Genomic DNA, 21,904 nt, shown 5'->3' on the forward strand with positions numbered 1-21,904 from the left:
ATCAGTATATTTCATATCATTTATATGACATATTGCACCCTATGTAGCCTGCAGATGATACACAAAATACAGATTTAACAATTTATGTCTATTACCAACTATTGGATTAAAAGTTTTGATCAAAACAAACATTTCAACTTTTATTTTATGCTTATTTTATTATTACTGTCCAAAGTCTAGTAGCGGGATGTTATAGATAAGTAGGTATCTGTGATATATGCCCTGGCTCGGACTGGCCCACCAGTGACCGAACAATTCCCCCGTGGACCCCACTGCTAAGCAGGCACTGCTCAATTCGTCTACTTCCACAGTGGCACACTCTGTCCTTTCCCAGTTGTGCTGGTGCTAGGTATTAGGCAAACTGACACCTCTGAAGAGGACACCTGACAGTGACACCTTCCTGCACAGTTATGGGTGACTATGGGATGTGCATTATACTTTATGGGTGACTGTGGGATGTGCTTTATAAGTTATGGGTGACTATGGGATGTGCATTGTACTTTATGGGTGACTATGGGATGTGCATTATAATTTATGGGTGACTGGAATGTGCACTATACTTTGTGGGTCACTATGGGATGTGCATTATACTTAATGGGTGACTATGGAATGAACATTATACTTTTTGGGTGACTATGGGATGTGCTGTGCATTATACTTTATGGGTGACTATGGGCTGCACATTACACTTTATGGGTGACTATGGGCTGTGCATTATACTTTATGGAGGGCTATGGGATGTGCATTATACTTTATGGTGGACTATGGGCTGTGCAGTATATAATATGGAGGACTATGTGGAGTGCATTACACATCTGCTATGGGACTCCATGACTTCTATGCTCGCCCCTGATGAGTATAATGGTTTATTTAGTTATATACATTAAAGAACAGCTGTAGAACGGGGGACATATACCAAGATGAGGGACATATATACCAGGATGAGGGGCTTATATACCAGAATTGAGGGGTGTACTCACTTTTGTTGCCAGCGGTTTAGAACTTAACGGTTGTGAGTTGAGTGTATATAGAAGACACACTAAATTTACACTGTTTACAAGCTGTACATCGAGGACTTAACATTGTATCCAAATCTTGCAGCGGGACCATCAGACTCTAGTTACACCACTGGATCCGGGCATAGAGATCACTGGTCAGTACCTATTATGATTATTTCCACACAAGTTTTTAAGGCAGCAGTAGGCTTAACTTCCTCCAAGCCAATGTGCAGGACTAATTAACAATTGCGGGAAATGTTTAGGTGCAGTTATTGCTGCATAAAGAGTCATGCCAGATACTGAAAGCAAAAGGTTCACATACTTTTGCACTCGCAGACAATACAAATATGACAAAGTCTAATACTTTTGACCCATGAGTTTGATTTGGTTTTCTTTATCTACTTTTAGGACTTGTGAAAATCTGATGTAGTTTTAGTTCAAATTCATAAAAAAAAAATATTTTAAATTCTCCAGGGTTGACAAACTTCCAAGCACCTTTGTGCTCTGTCCCAGGATTTTTATGTCCTATCGTTCTCATCTTATTCTCTTAAATGGGTTTGTCATATACTATAAAATGGCACTTTGTGTGTTCACCCTGTTTCCAACAATGTGGTTCGCAGTTTGTTTCTAAAGAGGATGTGAAATAATTTAAAAAGGTTATCCACCTAGCTACATAAATGCTCAGAATTTCAATGTTCTTTTTTAAAAACTTTAAAGTGGCCAGACAACCCCTGAACTTGCCATGAAGAAAATCTCTACACTGTAACATATGCACTAAGACTTAAACTAGAACTGATATAAGATGTCACTTTACACTGTGTGCAGAATTATTAGGCAAGGTGTATTTTAGAGGATTATTTTTATTATTGATCAGCAACTATGTTCTCAATCAACTCAAAAGACTCATAAATATCAAAGCTTAATATTTTTGGAAGTTGGAGTGCTTGTTTTTTCGATTTGGCTATCTTAGCAGGATATGTGTTTGTGCAGGTAACTATTACTGCACAGAATTATTAGGCAACTTAATAAAAACCAAATATATTCCCATTTCATTTGCTTATTTTCACCAGGTAAATCAATAAATATTGCACAAAATTTTGAAATAAACATTTCTGACATGCAAAAAAACACCCACAAAAATTAGTGACCAATATAGCCACCTTTCTTTATGATGACACTCAACAGCCTTCCATCCAAAGATTCTGTCAGTTGCTTGATCTGTTTACGACCAACATTGCGTGCAGCAGTCACCACAGCCTCCCAGACACTGTTCCAAGAGGTGTACAGTTTTCCCTCCCTGTAGATCTCACATTTTATGAGGGACCACAGTTTCTCTATGGGATTCAGATCAGGTGAACAAGGGGGCCATGTCATTATTTTTTCTTCTTTGAGACCTTTACTGGCCAGCCACGCTGTGGAGTAGTTGGAGGCATGTGATGGAGCATTGTCCTGCATGAAAATCACGTTTTTCTTGAACGATACAGACTTCTTCCTGTACCACTGCTTGAAGAAGTTGTCTTCCAGAAACTGGCAGTAGGTCTGGGAGTTGAGCTTCACTCCATCCTCAACCCGAAAAGGTCCCACAAGTTCATCTTTGATGATACCAGCCCATACCAGTACCCCACCTCCACCTTGCTGGCGTCTGAGTCGGAGTGGAGCTCTCTGCCCTTTACTGATCCAGCCTCTGGCCCATCCATCTGGCACATCAAGAGTCACTCTCATTTCATCAGTCCATAAAACCTTTGAAAAGTCAGTCTTAAGATATTTCTTGGCCCAGTCTTGAAGTTTTATCTTATGTTTCTTGTTCAAATGTGATCGTTTTTCAGCCTTCCTTATCTTGGCCATGTCCCTGAGAATCACACACCTTGTGCTTTTTGTTACTCCAGTAACGTTACAGCTCTGAAATATGGCAAAACTGGTGGCAAATGGCATCTTGGCAGCTTCACGCTTGATTTTCCTCAATTCATGGGCAGTTATTTTGTGCCTTTTTTGCCCAACAAGCTTCTTGCAACCCTGTTGGCTATTTGCCATGAAACGCTTGATTGTTCGATGATCACGCTTCAAATGTTTGGCAATTTCAAGACTGCTGCTTCCCTCTGCAAGACATCTCACAATTTTGGACTTTTCAGAACCCGTAAAATCTCTCTTCTGACCCATTTTGCCAAAGGAAAGGAAGTTGCCTAATAATTAACACCTTCATGACCTTGGGATTTTCCGTTTTTCCGTGTTCGGTTTTCGCTCCCCTCCTTCCCAGAGCCATAACTTTTTTATTTTTCCGTCAATTTGGACATGTGAGGGCATATCTTTTGCGGGACAAGTTGTACTTTTGAACGACATCATTGGTTTTACCATGTCATGTACTAGAAAACGGGAAAAAAATTCCAAGTGAGGTGAAATTGCAAAAAAAGTGCAATCCCACACTTGTTTTTTGCATGGCTTTTTTGCTAGGTTCACTAAATGCTAAAACTGACCTGCCATTATGATTCTACAGGTCAGTGCGAGTTCATGGACACCTAACATGACTAGGTTATTTTTTACCTAAGTGGTGAAAAAAAAATTCCAAACTTTGCTAAAAAAAAAAAAAAAATGTGCCATTTTCCGATACTCGTAGCGTCTCCATTTTTCATGATCTGGGGTCGGTTGAGGGCTTAGTTTTTGCATGCCGAGCTGGCATTTTTAATGATAGCATTTTGGTGCAGATACGTTCTTTTGATCGCCCGTTATTGCATTTTAATGCAAAGTCGCGGCGACCAAAAAAACGTAATTCTGGTGTTTCAAATTTTTTTCCCGCTGCACCGTTTAGCGATCAGGTTAATGCTTTTTTTATTGATAGATCGGGCGATTCTGAACGCGGCGATACCAAATATGTGTAGGTTTGAATTTTTTTAATTGATTTATTTTGATTGGGGCGAAAGGGGGGTGATTTAAACTTTTATATTTTTTAAATTTTTTTCACATTTTTTTTTCTTTTTTTTTTTTTAACCTTTGCCATGCTTCAATAGCCTCCATAGGAAGCTAGAAGCTGGCACATCGCGATCGGCTCTGCTACATAGTAGCGATCTGATGTTCGCTGCTATGTAGCAGAAATGCAGGTGTTCTGTGAGCGCCGACCACAGGGTGGCGCTCACAGCTGCCAGGGATCAGTAATCATAGAGGTCTCAAGGACCTCTATGGTTACTATTCTGAAGCATCGCCGACCTCCGATCATGTGACGGGGGTCGGCGATGCGATCATTTCCGGCCGCAAGCGGTAGTTAAATGCCACTGTCTGTGTTTGACAGCTGCATTTAACTAGTTAATAGGCGCGGGCAGATCGCGATTCTGCCCGCGCCTATTACGGGCACATGTCAGCTGTTCAAAACAGCTGACATGTCCCGGCTTTGATGCGGGCTCACCGCCGGAGCCCGCATCAAAGCAGGGCTTCTGACCTCGGACGTACTATCCCGTCCGAGGTCAGAAAGGGGTTAAGCACACCTTATATAGGGTTTTGATGTCACTAGACAACACCCCTCCTCATTACAGAGATGCACATCACCTGATTTACCTAATTGGTAGTTGGCTCTCAAGCCTGAACAGCTTGGAGTAGGACAAGATGTATACAAAGTATCATGTGAGCAAAATACAACTTGCCTAATAATTCTGCACACAGTGTATTCTGAAAAAAAAATATTGATATGAAAGCTTCCTATCAAAAGACAATTATATAAGTGTTACCATACCTAACCAGAGTCCAGCTTGCACGAGGCGATGTCCACATTTCTAGAGGTGTGTCATCACTTATCTTGGGTGCAGTGCTCAGAGGCCGAGGTTCCAACACATGTTCTACTAGAGTTCCATAGCAGCTAATAATGTACAGTGATTCCACCACATATTGCTTGGATTGATCTAGTAGGCAAAGTGATGAGAATATTAGAAACAAAATGCAATTATGTTTACCAATATAAGATTAAAAACTACTCCAGCAATATCGATCATGAAAATCAAAATGCTGTTTTTGTCGGCTCCTGCTTGACTGACAGCTTGATTGTGACTTCAGGCAAAGGAGTGATCAATCAAGAAGGAGGCAACACTGGGAGGGGGATAGAGCTGGAGTGACAGAGGCTTCAGATCTACAAATAGTTCTTCAGCTGCATTTGCATATCAATTCAAACGCTAATGTCTCAGTAATCGAAGAATGGATTGGCCATGTAAAGCTATTACTGGACTTGTCATTGAAAGAGCTACATGTACATATAAAATCATTTAGGGGAGTGAAATCCTACCAACAGATTCCCAATGTGCCTTTTGCTTGGAAATGGTTCGTCCAGGCAGGTTGGCATGGGTTACAGGACAATAGGCAAGTAGTTTGGTGAGAAGGCAACAATTTTTGGCACTATTATTTTTTTTTTAAATCAAATACTTTATATTGAAGAAAGCAGAAAGGATAACATTACATACATAAGCATGCATTAGAGTACAAATGATAATACTTTCCCCGTTTTTTAATAAATGTAAATACACCAAACACATCCCTCCCCCCTCCAATAACAAGAAAACCTCCCCCAACCTCCCCCCCGTCATGCTTCTACAATCCTTATCCTTGTATTACAATTTTGTACACTCTTTTATAACCTTAATATCCTATTTTTGACGTGTTCTGCGGAAGCCAATCCGGGAAAGTTCAACCAGACCCCCCAAATATTCTTGTAGTGGTTCATCTTGCCTCTTTTCATGTATACGCTTCGCTCCATAAGGATTACAAAATTAACTCTATTTAGAAATTCCTTTCTAGTGGGAGGATTTTCATCTAACCAGTGCAATGTGATAGTCTTCCTTGCAACATAAAGCAGTCTGGCTATTGCTAACCTACCCCATTCATCTGACGCCACCTCCTCTACATGTCCTAAAATACACGTCAATGGATCTCGAGTAATAGTTGCTTCCGTCACTCTTTCCACTAAATTCAGGACCACAATTCAAAATGCCTGTAATCTTGGACAAGACCATAGCATATGATGAGTATCAGCTTCATCCATCGTACATCTCGGGCATCCCAAGTCCACCCTTAGTCCAGCTTTTTTCATCCACACAGCTGTCCTGTATACCCTATGTATAGTGAATAACTGCGACACCCTCCCACATTCACTTATAGATATTCTAGGGACATATTGTAAAATCGACTCCCACTGATCATCTGATATGTCTCCCAAATCCCTTGTCCATTTGGATCTAGCCATCAATGGGTGTCTTTCCTAAAACGTATCCAGAAATCCCCTGTAAATTAGCGATATAAGACCCCTAGTACCCCTCTGTGGACCAAGTATAGTCAACATACTGTCACTCTGTATCACTATTGGTGACCTTCTCCACTGTCTAAAGAATGCGTGTCGCAACTGTAGATACTGGTAGAACATAGCATGCTCCAAAGGGAACTCTTTCCTGAGTGTTTCAAATGTTTTAAATGTCTCACCATCTAGCAGCTGTGACACATACCATATACCTATTTTTTGGCACTATTATCAGAAAATGGAAGAAAGACAACCTTCCTCAATCTGGGGCTCAATGCAAGATCTTGTCTTGTGGAGTAAGGATAATTCTGAGAAAGGTCAGGAATCAGCCCCTTGTGGAGTAAGGATAATTCTGAGAAAGGTCAGGAATCAGCCCAGAACTACACGGGAGGACGCGGTCAATGACCTGAAGAGAACTGGGACCCCGGTCTCAACGTTAGTAACACACTACAAAATCATGGACTAAACTCCTGCAGAGCATGCAAGGTCCCCCTGCTCACATCAGCAAATGTCCAGGCCCGTTTGAAGTTCACCAATGATCATCTGGATGGTCCAGTGGAGGCATGGGAGAAGGTCATGTGGTCAGATGAGACCAAAATAGAATATTTTGGTATCAACTCCACTTGCTGTGTTTAGTGTAAGAAGAAGGATGAGTAAAACCCCCAAAACACCGTCCCAGCCATAAAGCATGGTGGGGGAAACATCATACTTTGGTGGTTCTTTTATGAAAAGGGTCATGGCTGGGTCTTCAAGCATGACAATGACCCAAAACACACAGCCAGGGAAACTAAGGAGTGGCTCTGTAAGAAGCATTTGAAGTTTTTGGAGTGGCCTAGCAGTTTACAGACCTGAACCCAATGGAAAATCTTTGGAGGGAGCTGAAACTCAATGCTGCCAAGCGACAGCCCCGAAACCTGAAAGATCTGGAGAAGATCTGTATGGAGGAGTGGTCCAAAATCACTGCTGCAATGCGTGAAAACTTGGTCAAGAACTACAAGAAACATCTGACCTCTGTAATTGCAAACAAAGGTGTCTGTACCAAGTATTATGTTCTATTTTTCTATAGTATCAAATACTTATTTCATGCAATAAAATGCAAATTAATTCTGTAAGAATCATACAATGTGATTTTCTGGATTTTTATTTAGATTGTGTCTCTCACATGTGTACCTGTGATAAAAATTACAGACCTCTCCATTCTTTTAGGTGGGAAAACTTGCAAAATCGGCAGTGTATCAAATACTTATTTTCCCCACTGTAACTATTTAAAAGCAAGCATTAAAGAGCATGCCATCATGAACACTTTTCTCCATTCTCCACCAGTGGATCTCCGGGTCTTTTTTTAAATTATATCAATAACTAGTATGCACAATGGCAGGCATGACTTTCTAACACTGTACAGCTTTATATACACACTTTTCTGTGTGAGTCAGACCAACATATGTTGCTCTATGTTTAGAGCTGACTCCTTTGCTGACAGATATACAGGGCAGTCAGAAACAATTACATTTACATCATGATCTCAGCCAAGGACATATGGCCAGGACACAAACCACCTAAAAAGTCAGCACATCTGTCACAAACTGCAAACAAAGGCACATAATATCTACAGAAAGCTACAGCTACTATCAAAAGGACAATTCATTCTAATCCAAAACTATTAGATGTCACAGCTCTATTTTTACCAGATACTACATGTATCCTGCCTGCGCAGTACCATCATTGGGAACGCGATCCGATAGATTCTACTGCAGAGACGTGGCAGGCGCCATATTGATGGAATTCTTTTTTCTAGCAAAATAGCACCATTTGCGGCGCCTGCACAGTAGCATTGATCATGTTCCGAATGATGCTACTGCATAAGCGTGGCTGCTGGCGCCATTTAGACTAAGATCATTTTTTATGAAGAAATTTATATGACAAAATAAAATTAAAATATAGATATTATAGATCGTATCATGCTACAGCGCAGGGGCCAGCATGATGATTGTATGGTCCTCCACATTGCATATTTCTTAGGCTACTTTCACACTGGCATTTTTTGGCCTCCGTCGCAATGCGTCGTTTTGGTCAAAAAACGCATCCTGCAAAAGTGCTTGCAGGATGCGTTTTTTGTCCATAGACTAACATTAACGACACATTGCGACGAATTGACACACGTCGCAACTGTCGTGCGACGGTTGCGCCGTGTTGTGGCGGACCGTCGGCTGCAAAAAACGCTACATGTAACGTTTTCTGCTGCCGACGGTCCGCTTTTTCCGACTGCGCATGCGCGGCCAGAACTCCAACCCCACCTCCCCGCACTTCCCCGCATCTCACAATGGGGCGGCGGATGCGCTGGAAAAATGCATCCGCTGCCCCCGTTGTGCGGCGCAGAGAACGCTAGCGTCGGTAACCTCGGCCTGACGCACTGCGACGGGCCGAGCCCGACGCTAGTGTGAAAGTAGCCTTAGTGCTGCAACTATAATTCAACTATGCATGAAAACATAGAAACTAAGGTACAAAAAATTACACGACACGCTCTGGACTGAGGAGCCAAAATTGAAATATTTTGCTATAACGGAAGGTAAATTTCCGCCAAAAAGCTGGAGAACAGTATAATGATGACGGCTGCTCCTTGCAGGTTTGGGACTGCATTTTAAAAATTACAGTTAAGAATTTGGTCAAGATTAATGGTGTCCTCAATACTGAGAAATGCAGGCAGATATTTACCTATCATTACATACCATCAAGGAGGCGCCCGATTGGCTCCAAATTTATTCTGTACTAGGACAATGCCCCCAAAACATATAACTAATGTAATTAAGAACTATTTTGAGTATAATGAACAACAAAGACTCGTGGAAGTGATGATATAGAACACACAGAGCCCTGATTTCAATATCATAAAGTCTGTACAAGATTATATGATGAGATAGAAGACTTTGCGCAAGCCAACATCCACAGAATATTGGAACAACCTCCCTGCCGAGTTCCTTTAAAAAGATGTGTGCAAGTGTGCCTACAATACTTGATGCTATGATACTGTTTCAAAGCTAAAGGAAAATCACAGAAAATATTGATTTGACTCAGATTTCTCTTTTCTTAATTAACTTTGCAGCTTTTAATTAAAAAAATACATTAACTCTTCTATTTTGAAAGCATTTTAAATTTGCAACTTTTTTTCACACCTGCCTAAAATTTTTGCAAAGTAATATAATATGATATGTGAATTTATACAGTGTAGGAAATAAGTATTTGATCCCTTGCTGATTTTGTAAGTTTGCTCACTGACAAAAACATGAACAGTCTATAAATTTAAGGGAAGGTTAATTTTAACATTGAGAGATAGAATATTAAAAATAAAATTCAGAAAATCACATTGTATAAATCATATAAATTTATTTGCATTTTGCAGTAAGAAATAAGTATTTGATCCCTCAGGCAAACAAGATTTAATACTTGGTGGCAAAACACTTGTTGGCAAGCACACCAGTCAGACGTTTTTTTGTAGTTGATGATGAGGTTCGCGCAGATGTCAGGAGGAATTTTGGTCCACTCCTCTTTGCAGATCATCTCTAAATCATTAAGATTTTGAGGCTGACGCTTGGCAACTCAGAGCTTCAACTCCCTCCATTAGTTTTCTATGGGACTAAGGTCTGGAGACTGGCTAGGCCACTCCATGATCTTACTGTGCTTCTTTTTGAGCCACTCCTTTTCTGCATTTGCTGCATGTTTTTGGGGCACTGTCTTGCTGGAAGACCCGGCCATGACCCATTTTTCACCCCTATCCGACATCGGGCATACATTTCCATCGAAGTTGGACTCCCTCCCCTTGATGTGGGCTCCAGGGGTGAGCCCACATCTTTCCGGGGACGTCAGCTGTTTTGAACAGCTGACATGTGCCCGCAATAACCGCGGATGGAATTGCAATCCACCCACAACTATTAACCAGTTAAATGCCGCTGTCAAACTCTGACAGAGGCATTTAAATTGCGCTTCCGGAAATCATGCCAGTTAAACGCAGACCGGTGACCCCCGTCAGTCACCGGTCTGCTTGTCAGTGCCGGCTTGCTGTGAGCGCCACTCAGTGGTTGGCTCCTATGGAGACTATTGAAGCATGCCAAAAGTAAAACAAAACAAAACAAACAAACAAACAAAAAATATATATATATATATATATATATATATATATATATATATATATATATATATACATATATATATATACATATATATATATATATATATATATATATATATATATATATATATATATATATATATATATATATATTTTTATCATAATGGCAGGTCAGTTTTAGCATTTAGTGAACCTAGTAAAAGAGACAAACAAAAAACAAGTGTGGGTTTGCACTTTTTTTGCAATTTCACTGCACTTGGAAATTTGGTCACGTTTTCTAATACACAACATGGTAAAAGCAATATTGTCGTTCAAAAGTACAACTCATCCTGCAAAAAAAAAGCCCTCACATGGCCATATTGACGGAAAAATAAAAAAGCTATGGCTCTGGGAACAAGGGGAGCGAAAAACAAAAACGCAAAATCGAAAAAAGTTCGACAGATTAATGGGTTAATATCCTGGCAGCGGGAAAGGGGTTGTCTCTCAGGATTTTACGGTACATGGCACCATCCATTCTCTCATTGATGCAGTGAAGTAGTCCTGTGCCTTTAGCAGAGAAACACCCCAAAATATGTTTTCACCTCCATGCTTGACAATGGGGATGGCATCCTTTGGGTTAAAGGCAGCATTTCTCTTTCTCCAAACACGGCGAGTTGAGTTAATGCCTCAATTTTTGTCTCATCTGACCACAGCACCTTCTCCCAATCACTCACAAAATCATCCAGATGTTCATTGCCAAATTTCACACGGGCCTGCACATGTGCCTTCTTGAGCAGGGAGACCTTGCGGGCACTGCAGGATTTTAAACCTTTACAGCATAATGTGTTACCAATGGTTTTCTTGGTGACTGTGGTCCCAGGTAACTTGAGATCATTAACAACTTCCCCCGTGTAGTTTTAGGCTGATCTCTCACCTTCCTCATGAACAAGGATACCCCACAAGGTGAGATATTGCATGGTGCCCCAGATCAATGTTGATTGACAGTCATTTTGTATTTCTTCCATTTTCTTACTATTGCACCAACAGTTGTCTCCTGCTAGCCCAGTGTCTTACATATTTTTTGTAGCCCATTCCAGCTTAGTGCAGGTCTATGATCTTGTCCCTGACATCCTTATAAAGCTCTTTGGTCTTGCCCAGAGGTTATAGTCTGACTGATTAATTGAGTCCGTGGACAGGAGTCTTTTATAAAGGTGACTATGTAAGACAGCTGTCTTTAATGCAGGTAACGAATTGATTAGGAGCCAAACTTTCAATGGTTGGTAGGGGATCAAATACTTATTTCTCACTGCAAAATGCAAATAAATGTATATAATTTATATAATGTGATTTTCTTGATTTTATTTTTGATATTCTGTCTCTCAATGTTAAAATTAACCTACCCTTAAAATTATAGACTGCTCAAGTCTTTGTCAATGGGCAAACTTACAAAATCAGCAAGGGATCAAATAATTATTTCCTTCACTGTATATCAGATGTGTATTTATAGATCACATGTGTATTTAAATATCAAAAATAAGTGGATAGCTTCAAGCAACCTCAGTCCAGAATTTCCTTACTTTACGGGATCCCAGGCTAAAAATATGATTAGCCGGTCAGGTGAGACATAACCTGTGTGCAATGCAGATGAATTATACGCTGACTCATCTCTGTCATGTATGTATATAAACGTGTACATATGCTGCTCACAAAATTAGAATATCATCAAAAAGTTAATTTATTTCAGTTCTTCAATACAAAAAGACCGAGCAGCAGTCCACTCCTTATGAATCTCCCTCACATTTTTGAATTACCTTTTCTTAACAATCCTTTCAAGGCTGTGGTTATCCCCTTGCTTGCACACCTTTTTCCTTCCACTCAACTTTCCATTAATAAGCTTGGATACAGCCAGCTTCTTTAGCACTGATCTTTTGTGGCTTATGCTACTTGTGGAGTGTGTCAATGAGTGCCTTCTGGAAATCTATCAAGTCAGCAGTCTTCCCCATGATTGTGGAACCTACTGAAACAGACTAAGGGACCTTTTTAGATGCTTAGGAAGCCTTTGCAGGTGTTTTTTGTTAATTATTAGTGATGAGCGAGTATACTCGGGTTTTCCAGAGCACGCACGGGTGGTCTCCGAGTATTTGTAACTGCTCGGAGATTTTGTTTTCCCTGCCTCAGATGCATGATTTACAGCTGATAGACAGCTTGAATACATGTGGGGATTCTCTAGCAACCAGGCAACCCCAACATGTACTCAGGCTGGCTAGCAGCCATAAATCAAGCAGCTGCATCAACAAAAACTAAATCTCCGAGCAGATACAAATACTCGGAGACCACCCAAGCGTGCTCGGGAAAATCAGAGCAACGAGTACACTCGCTCATCACTATTAATTATTCTAATTTACTGAGATAATGATTTTTTGTGTTTTCATTGGCTGTTAGTCATAATCATCAACACTAACAGAAATAAACACTTGAAATAGATCACTCTGTTTGTAATAACTCCATATAATATATGAATTTCACTTTTTGTATTGAAGAACTGAAATAAATTAACTTTTTGATGATATTCTAATTTTGTGAGAAGCACCTGTATGTATATATACCATATATACTCGAGTATAAGGCACGATTTTCAGTCCATTTTTTAGGATAAAAGTGCCCCTCTCGGCTTATATTCGAGTCATTGTCCCAGGGAGTCGGCGGGAGAGGGGGAGCGTCAGGAGTGGCGGCTGTCACATCATACTTACCCCTTCTCTGCACGTCCCTGCTTCTCAGATGGTCTCTGGTGCCTGCAGCTTTTACTGTGTTCAGCAGCTACATGGTACCGCTCATTAAAGTAATGAATATGGATGTGACTCCACTCCCATAGGCGTGGCACACATATTCATAACTTTAATGAGCGGTACCATGTGACCGCTGAACACAGGAACAAGCTGACGGAGACCATTGGAGAAGCAGGGACATAAAAAGAGACCGCACCAGGAAAGGGTGAGTATGACGGGGGAGGGTGAGCCATGCAACATTCACCTGTCCCCGTGCCACCACCGGGCTGTGTCTTCCATGTCATCTGGCTGAGACATACAGGTCGGAGGGCTCGATGACGTGGTTAGTGCGCGCCCTCTGCCTGAATAGTCACTGCAGAGAGCCGGAAGACACAGTGGCACGCGGTGGTGGAACAGGGACAAATGAATATCGCAAGTGCCGGTGTCCTGAGCCAGCGGCAACTCCGGCACCTGGCCCCCATAGCACGCCGGTATCCCCGCCTGCTCAGGACCCCGGCACTCGGCACCCGGCGTTGAGAGGTAAGTATGTAATTTATTTTTTTTATCGCAGCAACAGCATATGGGGCATATTATTCTATGGAGCATCTTATGGGGCAATCAACCTTTATGGAGCAGCATATGGGGCATAATATTCTATGGAACATCTTTTGGGGCCATCAATAACCTTTGTGCAGCATTATATGGGGCATATTTTTGTATGGAGCATCTTATGGGGCTCATTATGAACTTTATGGAGCATTATATGGGGCATATTTTGTAGGGAGCATCTTATGGGGCCCATCATGAACTGTATGGAGCATTATATGGGGTTCTTGATTCAATATGGATATTCGAACACATTTAACCTGCTGATGTCGGTTTATACTCGAATATATAAGGTATATATATATATATATATATATATATATATATATATATATATATATATATATATATATATATATATATATATATATATATATATATATACACACACACACACACACACACACACACAGCTGAGGCTTGCTAGGTAAATGTCAGATTGAAAGAATATACTAACCTTTGTCTCTTTTAATGCCTTGGTTACTGGCAAACCAAGATCGTGATGAGCCAAATACGGCGGCAACACAGAACTCTCCTCCTGTTGATTTACTTGGGGAAATCTGTGGCGCTGGCTTGGCTTTGCTTTAAAAAAGGAAACAAAGAAATACAACATTTACTATCATTGGAACTAAATGAAAAGTAAATATACAGATTAAAAAAAAAATTAGAAATATTTTATAGGGAAACTTTATTGGGTTTGATATTCTACAATGTTCTTGTTTGTTATTTTCAACAGTAATAAACAAACCTAAAATATATATAAAAAGTCAAAGAGAATCAGTTGAGCAATGCAATGTAAAACGCAATGCAGTAGTCAAGTAAAGAAATAAAGATTTCACAATAAAATGTTGTCTGAGTTTAAAGAATGCAAACAAGCAGCATATGATGCCATTTTATGAGCAACCACAAACCTGAAAAATACTCTTAGAAGTGGATGGATTTGGACAGAGTGCTTGGTTTTGGAGCATAGATGGACCTGTACTTACAACAGTAATCAAGGCTCTAAAGAGGAGTTATCTTTAATTATTGGGTATGTTCATATACACTTGTTGAATGCAACAGAAAATTTGCGGCATTTTCATTGCAGAAAAGTTGTGAATTTGCCACACATTTCACCCATTACAAAAGATACAATCAGCAGCATAAATTCATATTCTGAATGTTTCTAATACACCGTTCAGATATGCACTCTGCAGATTTTCTACGAAGCATGCACATGAGATTTCATACATATGAAGATATTGAGATAACTCATCTATAGTGAGTTATACATAATAGTTCAGCACCCCGAACATTGGGCGTTTCCCACGTTGTCATCTGCATGGCGGCTCTAATCGGCGGTAAGATTATTACCACCAGAAAGCTGTGTGAGGTGTCAGATGACCGCGTGAGCCAGCAGCTGTAACCGGCAGTAAAAAAATTTATTTTTTCTCTGGTCACAGACTACTACGCCAATCAGCCTACACGTACTGTCGAGAGACTGCTGATGGGAGTATTCATCAGCCAGTACTCGTGCTATAAATATATATATATATATATATATATATATATATATATATATATATATATATATATATATATTTTATTTTTTTTAATGACAAGGGGTCTGTTCAATTTTTGATAACTAGCACAGGCAAACTGACAGCAGTTAGCTTCAACCTTCAGCTGTCAGCTTTATCATGGCTCGCTGCATGAGAAAATGAGTGTGTTGTTTTTAAACAAATTTGTAAAACAGGGTGTGAATTTTTATTTAAAATAAAGGACTTTATTCTGGTTATTTTTATTTATAATATAACTATAGGGTTAGTAATGGAGAGGCGTCTTATAGATGCCTCTCCTTTACTAATCTGTTGGCTTGATGTTACCTGACAATACAAAGGTGACATCAACCCCACAAATATTAACCCCACTTGCCACCACCACAGAGCAAATGGGAAGAGTCAGGCAAAGCGCCAGAATTGGAGCATCTAATAAATTAGCCTTTTCTGTGATGGTTGCTGTTTTTAGCTGGGGGGATGGTCAATATTCATGGCCCCTTACCAGCTGTCTAGTTTAGCTTGGCTGGTTGTCAAAAATGAAGTGGAATCCCACACTGTTTTTTTTTAAATTTTTTATTTAAATCATCACATATGCCAAAAGTCATACAATTGTGTTTCTTTAACCCCTTAATCCCATCTGACGTACTATCCCGTCGAGGTGGGGTGGGCCTTAATTCCCACCGACGGGATAGTACGTCATAGCGATTGGCCGCGCTCACGGGGGGAGCGCGGCCGATCGCGGCCGGGTGTCAGCTGCCTATCGCAGCTGACATCCGGCACTATGTGCCAGGAGCGGTCACGGACCACCCCCAGCACATTAACCCCCGGCACACCGCGATCAAACATGATCGCGGTGTGCCGGCGGTACAGGGAAGCGTCGCGCAGGGAGGGGGCTCCCTGCGGGCTTCCCTGAGACGATCGGTACAAGGTGATGTACTCACCTTGTACCGAGCGTCTTCTCCCTGCAGGGCCCGGATCCAAAATGGCCGCGGGGCTGCATCCGGGTCCTGCAGGGAGGACTTCCGGGTCAGGAGCAGGCTGCAGATGAAAGCTGCAGCCGGCTCCGATGAAAGTATGATCGCCGATTTGACAGAGTGCTGTGCACACTGTCAAATCGGCGATCTGTGATGTCCCCCCCTGGGACAAAGTAAAAAAGTAAAAAAAAAAATTTCACCATGTGTAAAAAAAAAAATAAAAAAAAAATTCCTAAATAAAGGAAAAAAAAATATTATTCCCATAAATACATTTCTTCATCTAAAAAAAACAAACAAAAACAATAAAAGTACACATATTTAGTATCGCCGCGTCCGTAGCGACCCCACCTATAAAACTGCCCCACTAGTTAACCCTTTCAGTGAACACCGTAAGGAAAAAAAAAAAAACGAGCCAAAAAACAACGCTTTATTATCATACCGCCAAACAAAAAGTGGAATAACACGCGATCAAAAAGACGGATATAAATAACCATGGTACCGCTGAAAACGTCATCTTGTCCTGCAAAATACGAGCTGCCACAAAGCATCATAAGCAAAAAAATAAAAAAGTTATAGTCCTGAGAATAAAGCGATACCAAAATAATTATTTTTTCTATAAAATAGTTTTTATCGTATAAAAGCGCCAAAACATAAAAAAAGATATAAATGAGATATCGCTGTAATCGTACTGACCCAAAGAATAAAAATGCTTTATCAATTTTACCAAACGCGGAACGGTATAAACGCCTCCCCCAAAAGAAATTCATGAATAGCTGGTTTTTGATCACTCTGCCTCACAAAAATCGGAATAAAAAGCGATCAAAAAATGTCACGTGTCCGAAAATGTTACCAATAAAAACGTCAACTCGTCCCGCAAACAACAAGATCTCACATGACTCTGTGGACTCAAATATGGAAAAATTACAGCTCTCAAAATGTGGTAACGCAAAAAATATTTTTTGCAATGAAAAGCGTCTTTCAGTGTGTGACGGCTGCCAATCATAAAAATCCGCTAAAAAACCCGCTATAAAAGTAAATCAAATCCCCCTTCATCACCCCCTTAGTTAGGGAAAAATAAAAAAATTAAAAAATGTATTTATTTCCATTTTCCCATTAGGGTTAGGGTTAGGGCTAGAGTTAGGGCTAGGGTTAGGGCTAGGGTTAGGGTTAGGGCTAGGGTTGGGGTTACATAGTTACATACATAGTTACATAGTTAGTAAGGCCGAAAAAAGACATTTGTCCATCCAGTTCAGCCTATATTCCATCATAATAAATCCCCAGATCTACATCCTTCTACAGAACCTAATAATTGTATGATACAATATTGTTCTGCTCCAGGAAGACATCCAGGCCTCTCTTGAACCCCTCAACTGAGTTCGCCATCACCACCTCCTCAGGCAAGCAATTCCAGATTCTCACTGCCCTAACAGTAAATAATCCTCTTCTATTTTGGTGGAAAAACCTTCTCTCCTCCAGACGCAAAGAATGCCCCCTTGTGCCCGTCACCTTCCTTGGTATAAACAGATCCTCAGCGAGATATTTGTATTGTCCCCTTATATACTTATACATGGTTATTAGATCGCCCCTCACTCGTCTTTTTTCTAGACTAAATAATCCTAATTTCGCTAATCTATCTGGGTATTGTAGTTCTCCCATCCCCTTTATTAATTTTGTTGCCCTCCTTTGTACTCTCTCTAGTTCCATTATATCCTTCTTGAGCACCGGGTTAGGGCTAGGGTTGGGGCTAGGGTTAGGGCTAGGGTTACGGCTAGTGTTAGGGCTAGTGATAGGGCTAGTGTTATTGCTAGGGTTAAGGCTAGGGTTGGGGCTAGGGTTGGGGCTACAGTTAGGGTTGGGGCTAAAGATAGGGTTAGGGTTTGGATTACATTTACGGTTGGGAATAGGGTTGGGTGTGTCTGGGTTAGAGGAGTGGTTAGGGTTACTGTTGGGATTAGGGTAAGGGGTGTGTTTGGATTAGGGTTTCAGTTATAATTGGGGGGTTTCCACTGTTTAGGCACATCAGGGGCTCTCCAAACGGGACAAGGCATCTGATCTGAATTCCAGCCAATTCTGCGTTGAAAAAGGAAAACAGTGCTCCTTCCCTTCAGAGCTCTCCCGTGTGCCCAAACAGAGGTTTACCCCAACATATGGGGTATCAGCGTACTCAGGACAAATTGGACATCATCTTTTGGGGTCCAATTTCTCCTGCTACCCTTGGGAAAATACAAAACTGGGGGCCAAAAAATAAGTTTTGTGGGAAAAAAAAGATTTTTTATTTTCACGGCTCTGCGTTGTAAACTGTAATGAAACACTTGGGGGTTCAAAGTTCTCACAACACATCTAGATAAGTTCCTTGGGGGGTCTAGTTTCCAATATGGGGTCACTAATGGGGGGTTTGTACTGTTTGGGTACATCAGGGGCTCTGCAAATGCAACGTGATGCCTGCAGACCAATCCATTTAAGTCTGCATTCCAAATGGTGCTCCTTCCCTTCCGAGCTCTGTCATGCGCCCAAACAGTGGTTCCCCCCACATATGGGGTATCAGCGTACTCAGGACAAATTGGACAACAACTTTTGGGGTCCAATTTATCCTGATACCCTTGTGAAAATACAAAACTGGGGGCTAAAAATCATTTTTGTGAAAAAAAAGGAATTTTTATTTTCACGGCTCTGTGTTATAAACTGTAGTGAAACACTTGGGGGTTCAAAGTTCTCACAACACATCTAGATAAGTTCCTTGGGGGGTCTAGTTTCCAATATGGGGTCACTTGTGGGGGGTTTGTACTGTTTGGGTACAACAGGGGCTCTGCAAATGCAACGTGACGCCTGCAGACCAATCCATTTAAGTCTGCATTCCAAATGGCGCTCCTTCCCTTCCGAGCTCTGTCATGCACCCAAACAGTGTTTCCCCCCCCCACATATGGGGTATCAGCGTACTCAGGACAAATTGGACAACAACTTTTGGGGTCCAATTTATCCTGATACCCTTGTGAAAATACAAAACTGGGGGCTAAAAATCATTTTTGTGAAAAAAAAAAGAATTTTTATTTTCACGGCTCTGCGTTATAAACTGTAGTGAAACACTTGGGGGTTCAAAGCTCTCAAAACACATCTAGATAAGTTCCTTAGGGGGTCTACTTTCCAAAATGGTGTCAATTGTGGGGGTTTTCAATGTTTAGGCACATCAGGGGCTCTCCAAATGCAACATGGCGTCCCATCTCAATTCCAGTCAATTTTGCATTGAAAAGTCAAATGACGCTCTTTCCCTTCCGAGCTCTGCCCTGCGCCCAAACAATGGTTTACACCCACATATGGGGTATCAGCGTACTCAGGACAAATTGCACAACAATTTTTGGGGTCCAATTTCTTCTCTTACCCTTGGGAAAATAAAAAATTGTGGGCGAAAAGATCATTTTTGTGAAAAAATATGATTTTTTATTTTTACGGCTCTGCATTATAAACTTCTGTGAAGCACTTGTTGGGTCAAAGTGCTCACCACACATCTAGATAAGTTCCTTAGGGGGTCTACTTTCCAAAATGGTGTCACTTGTGGGGGGTTTCAATGTTTAGGCACATCAGGGGCTCTCCAAATGCAACATGGCGTCCTGTTGTGAATTTGGTTTCTGGGCTCCCCCGGTGGTTACTGGTGGTACTGAACTTGTGTGCTTCATCTCCTCTGTTCACCTGTTTCCATCAGGATGTGGGAGTTTCTATTTAGCCTTGCTCCTCAGTCATTTCTATGCCGGCCAACAATGTTACCAGAAGCCTTTCTGTTGCATGTTCCTGCTCCTAGACTACTATCAGCTAAGTTGGACTTGTAGTCCTAAGATTGTTTTGCATTTTTGTTCCAGTTCTCTGTTTTTGAATATTTCTGAGGCTGGAAGCTCTTGTGAGCTGAAATTGCCACTCTGGTGTCATGAGTTGATATTAGAGTCTTAAAGTAATTTCAGGATGGTGTATTGAAAGGGTTTTCAGCTGACTGTGAAGTTCCCTTTTCTGTCTTCCTACTATCTAGTAAGCGGACCTCAATTTGCTAAACCTATCTTCATACTTTGTATGTCATTTTCCTCTTAACATCACCGACAATATATGTGGGGGCTACTGTCTGCCTTTTGGGGAAAATTTCTCTAGAGGTAAGCCAGGTCTGTATTTTCCTCTGCTAGGGTCAGTCAGTTCTCCGGCTGGCGCTGGGCGTCTAGGGATAAAACGTAGGCACGCTACCCGGCCACTGTTAGTTGTGCGGTAGGTTTAGCTCACAGTCAGCTCGAGTTCCCATCTTCCAAGAGCTAGTCCTTTTGTATGCTTTACTACGGTCTCTTGCCATTGAGAACCATGACAGCGTCCCATCTCAATTCCAGTCAATTTTGCATTGAAAAGTCAAATGGCGCTCCTTTCCTTCCGAGCTCTGCCATGCGCCCAAACAGTGGTTTACCCCCACATATGGGGTATCAGCGTACTCAGGACAAATTGGACAACAAATTTTGGGGTCTATTTTCTCCTGTTACCCTTGGTAAAATAAAACAAATTGGAGCTGAAATAAATTTTGTGTGAAAAAAAGTTAAATGTTTATTTTTATTTAAACATTCCAAAAATTCCTGTGAAACACCTGAAGGGTTAATAAACTTCTTGAAAGTGGTTTTGAGTACCTTGAGGGGTGCAGTTTTTAGAATGGTGTCACACTTGGGTATTTTCTATCATATAGACCCCTCAAAATGACTTCAAATGAGATGTGGTCCCTAAAAAAAATGGTGTTGTAAAAATGAGAAATTGCTGGTCAACTTTTAACCCTTATAACTCCGTCACAAAAAAAAATTTTGGTTCAAAAATTGTGCTGATGTAAAGTAGACATATGGGAAATGTTACTTATTAAGTACTTTGCGTGACATATGTCTGTGATTTAAGGGCATAAAAGTTCAAAGTTGGAAAATTGCGAAATTTTCAAAATTTTCGCCAAATATTCGTTTTTTTCACAAATAAACGCAAGTTATATCGAAGAAATGTTACCACTATCATGAAGTACAATTTGTCATGAGAAAACAGTGTCAGAATCGCCAAGATCCTTTGAAGCGTTCCAGTGTTATAACCTCATAAAGGGACAGTGGTCAGAATTGTAAAAATTGGCCCGGTCATTAACGTGCAAACCACCCTCAGGGCTTAAGGGGTTAAAAAGCAATTTGCACCAGAATTATTCCATAATCACTTTGATGAATTAGGACCCAAATATTTATCCTCAGATAATGTTTACTTTGCTGGAATGTGTCACTTAGGGTATATGCACACAATTTGTTTTTGTTTTTCAGGTTGGTATGCTATGTAACCATCTGAAAAGTGCTGAATAAATGCTAAAAAGAATGAACATATGAAATGAAATGTAAAAATGACTTACTGTGCATGTGTTCAGTGTTTTGAGCTTGTTGTAAAAACTTCAGGTTCCCAAAAACACAAGCCAAGAAGTGACCTGACCATTCTTCATTCAGTTTCCACATATAAGCCACTCTCTAGTTTATTGAATTCCAGAGTTAAAAAAGTGGGTGTCAAAAGACATTGCAAAACCAAAAAAAAAAATGCAAAAGAGATGCTTCAGAAACAGGGCTTTGGAGTCAGAGTCGTGGAGTCGGAGTCCATTTTGGTGGAATTGGAGTTGGTATAAAATGG

The 21,904-nt window shown here is 40.8% G+C and overlaps 1 protein-coding gene across 10 annotated transcripts in view; it reads right to left on the reverse strand.

The window, feature by feature from the left end:
* Positions 1-21,904, reverse strand: part of BCAS3 (BCAS3 microtubule associated cell migration factor) — a 1,590,540-nt gene that overhangs the window by 762,186 nt on the left and 806,450 nt on the right. For all 10 annotated transcript variants that reach the window (XM_077296228.1, XM_077296227.1, XM_077296225.1 and 7 more), the window contains 2 exons: positions 14,195-14,319; positions 4,717-4,882 (listed from right to left, as the gene is read on the reverse strand). In XM_077296228.1, coding sequence (XP_077152343.1) covers positions 4,717-4,882; positions 14,195-14,319 — 291 coding nt within the window. The remainder of the gene's footprint in view (positions 1-4,716; positions 4,883-14,194; positions 14,320-21,904) is intronic.

Source organism: Ranitomeya variabilis, chromosome 3 (assembly GCF_051348905.1).
Source record: "Ranitomeya variabilis isolate aRanVar5 chromosome 3, aRanVar5.hap1, whole genome shotgun sequence".
Taxonomy (NCBI): Eukaryota; Metazoa; Chordata; class Amphibia; order Anura; family Dendrobatidae; genus Ranitomeya; species Ranitomeya variabilis.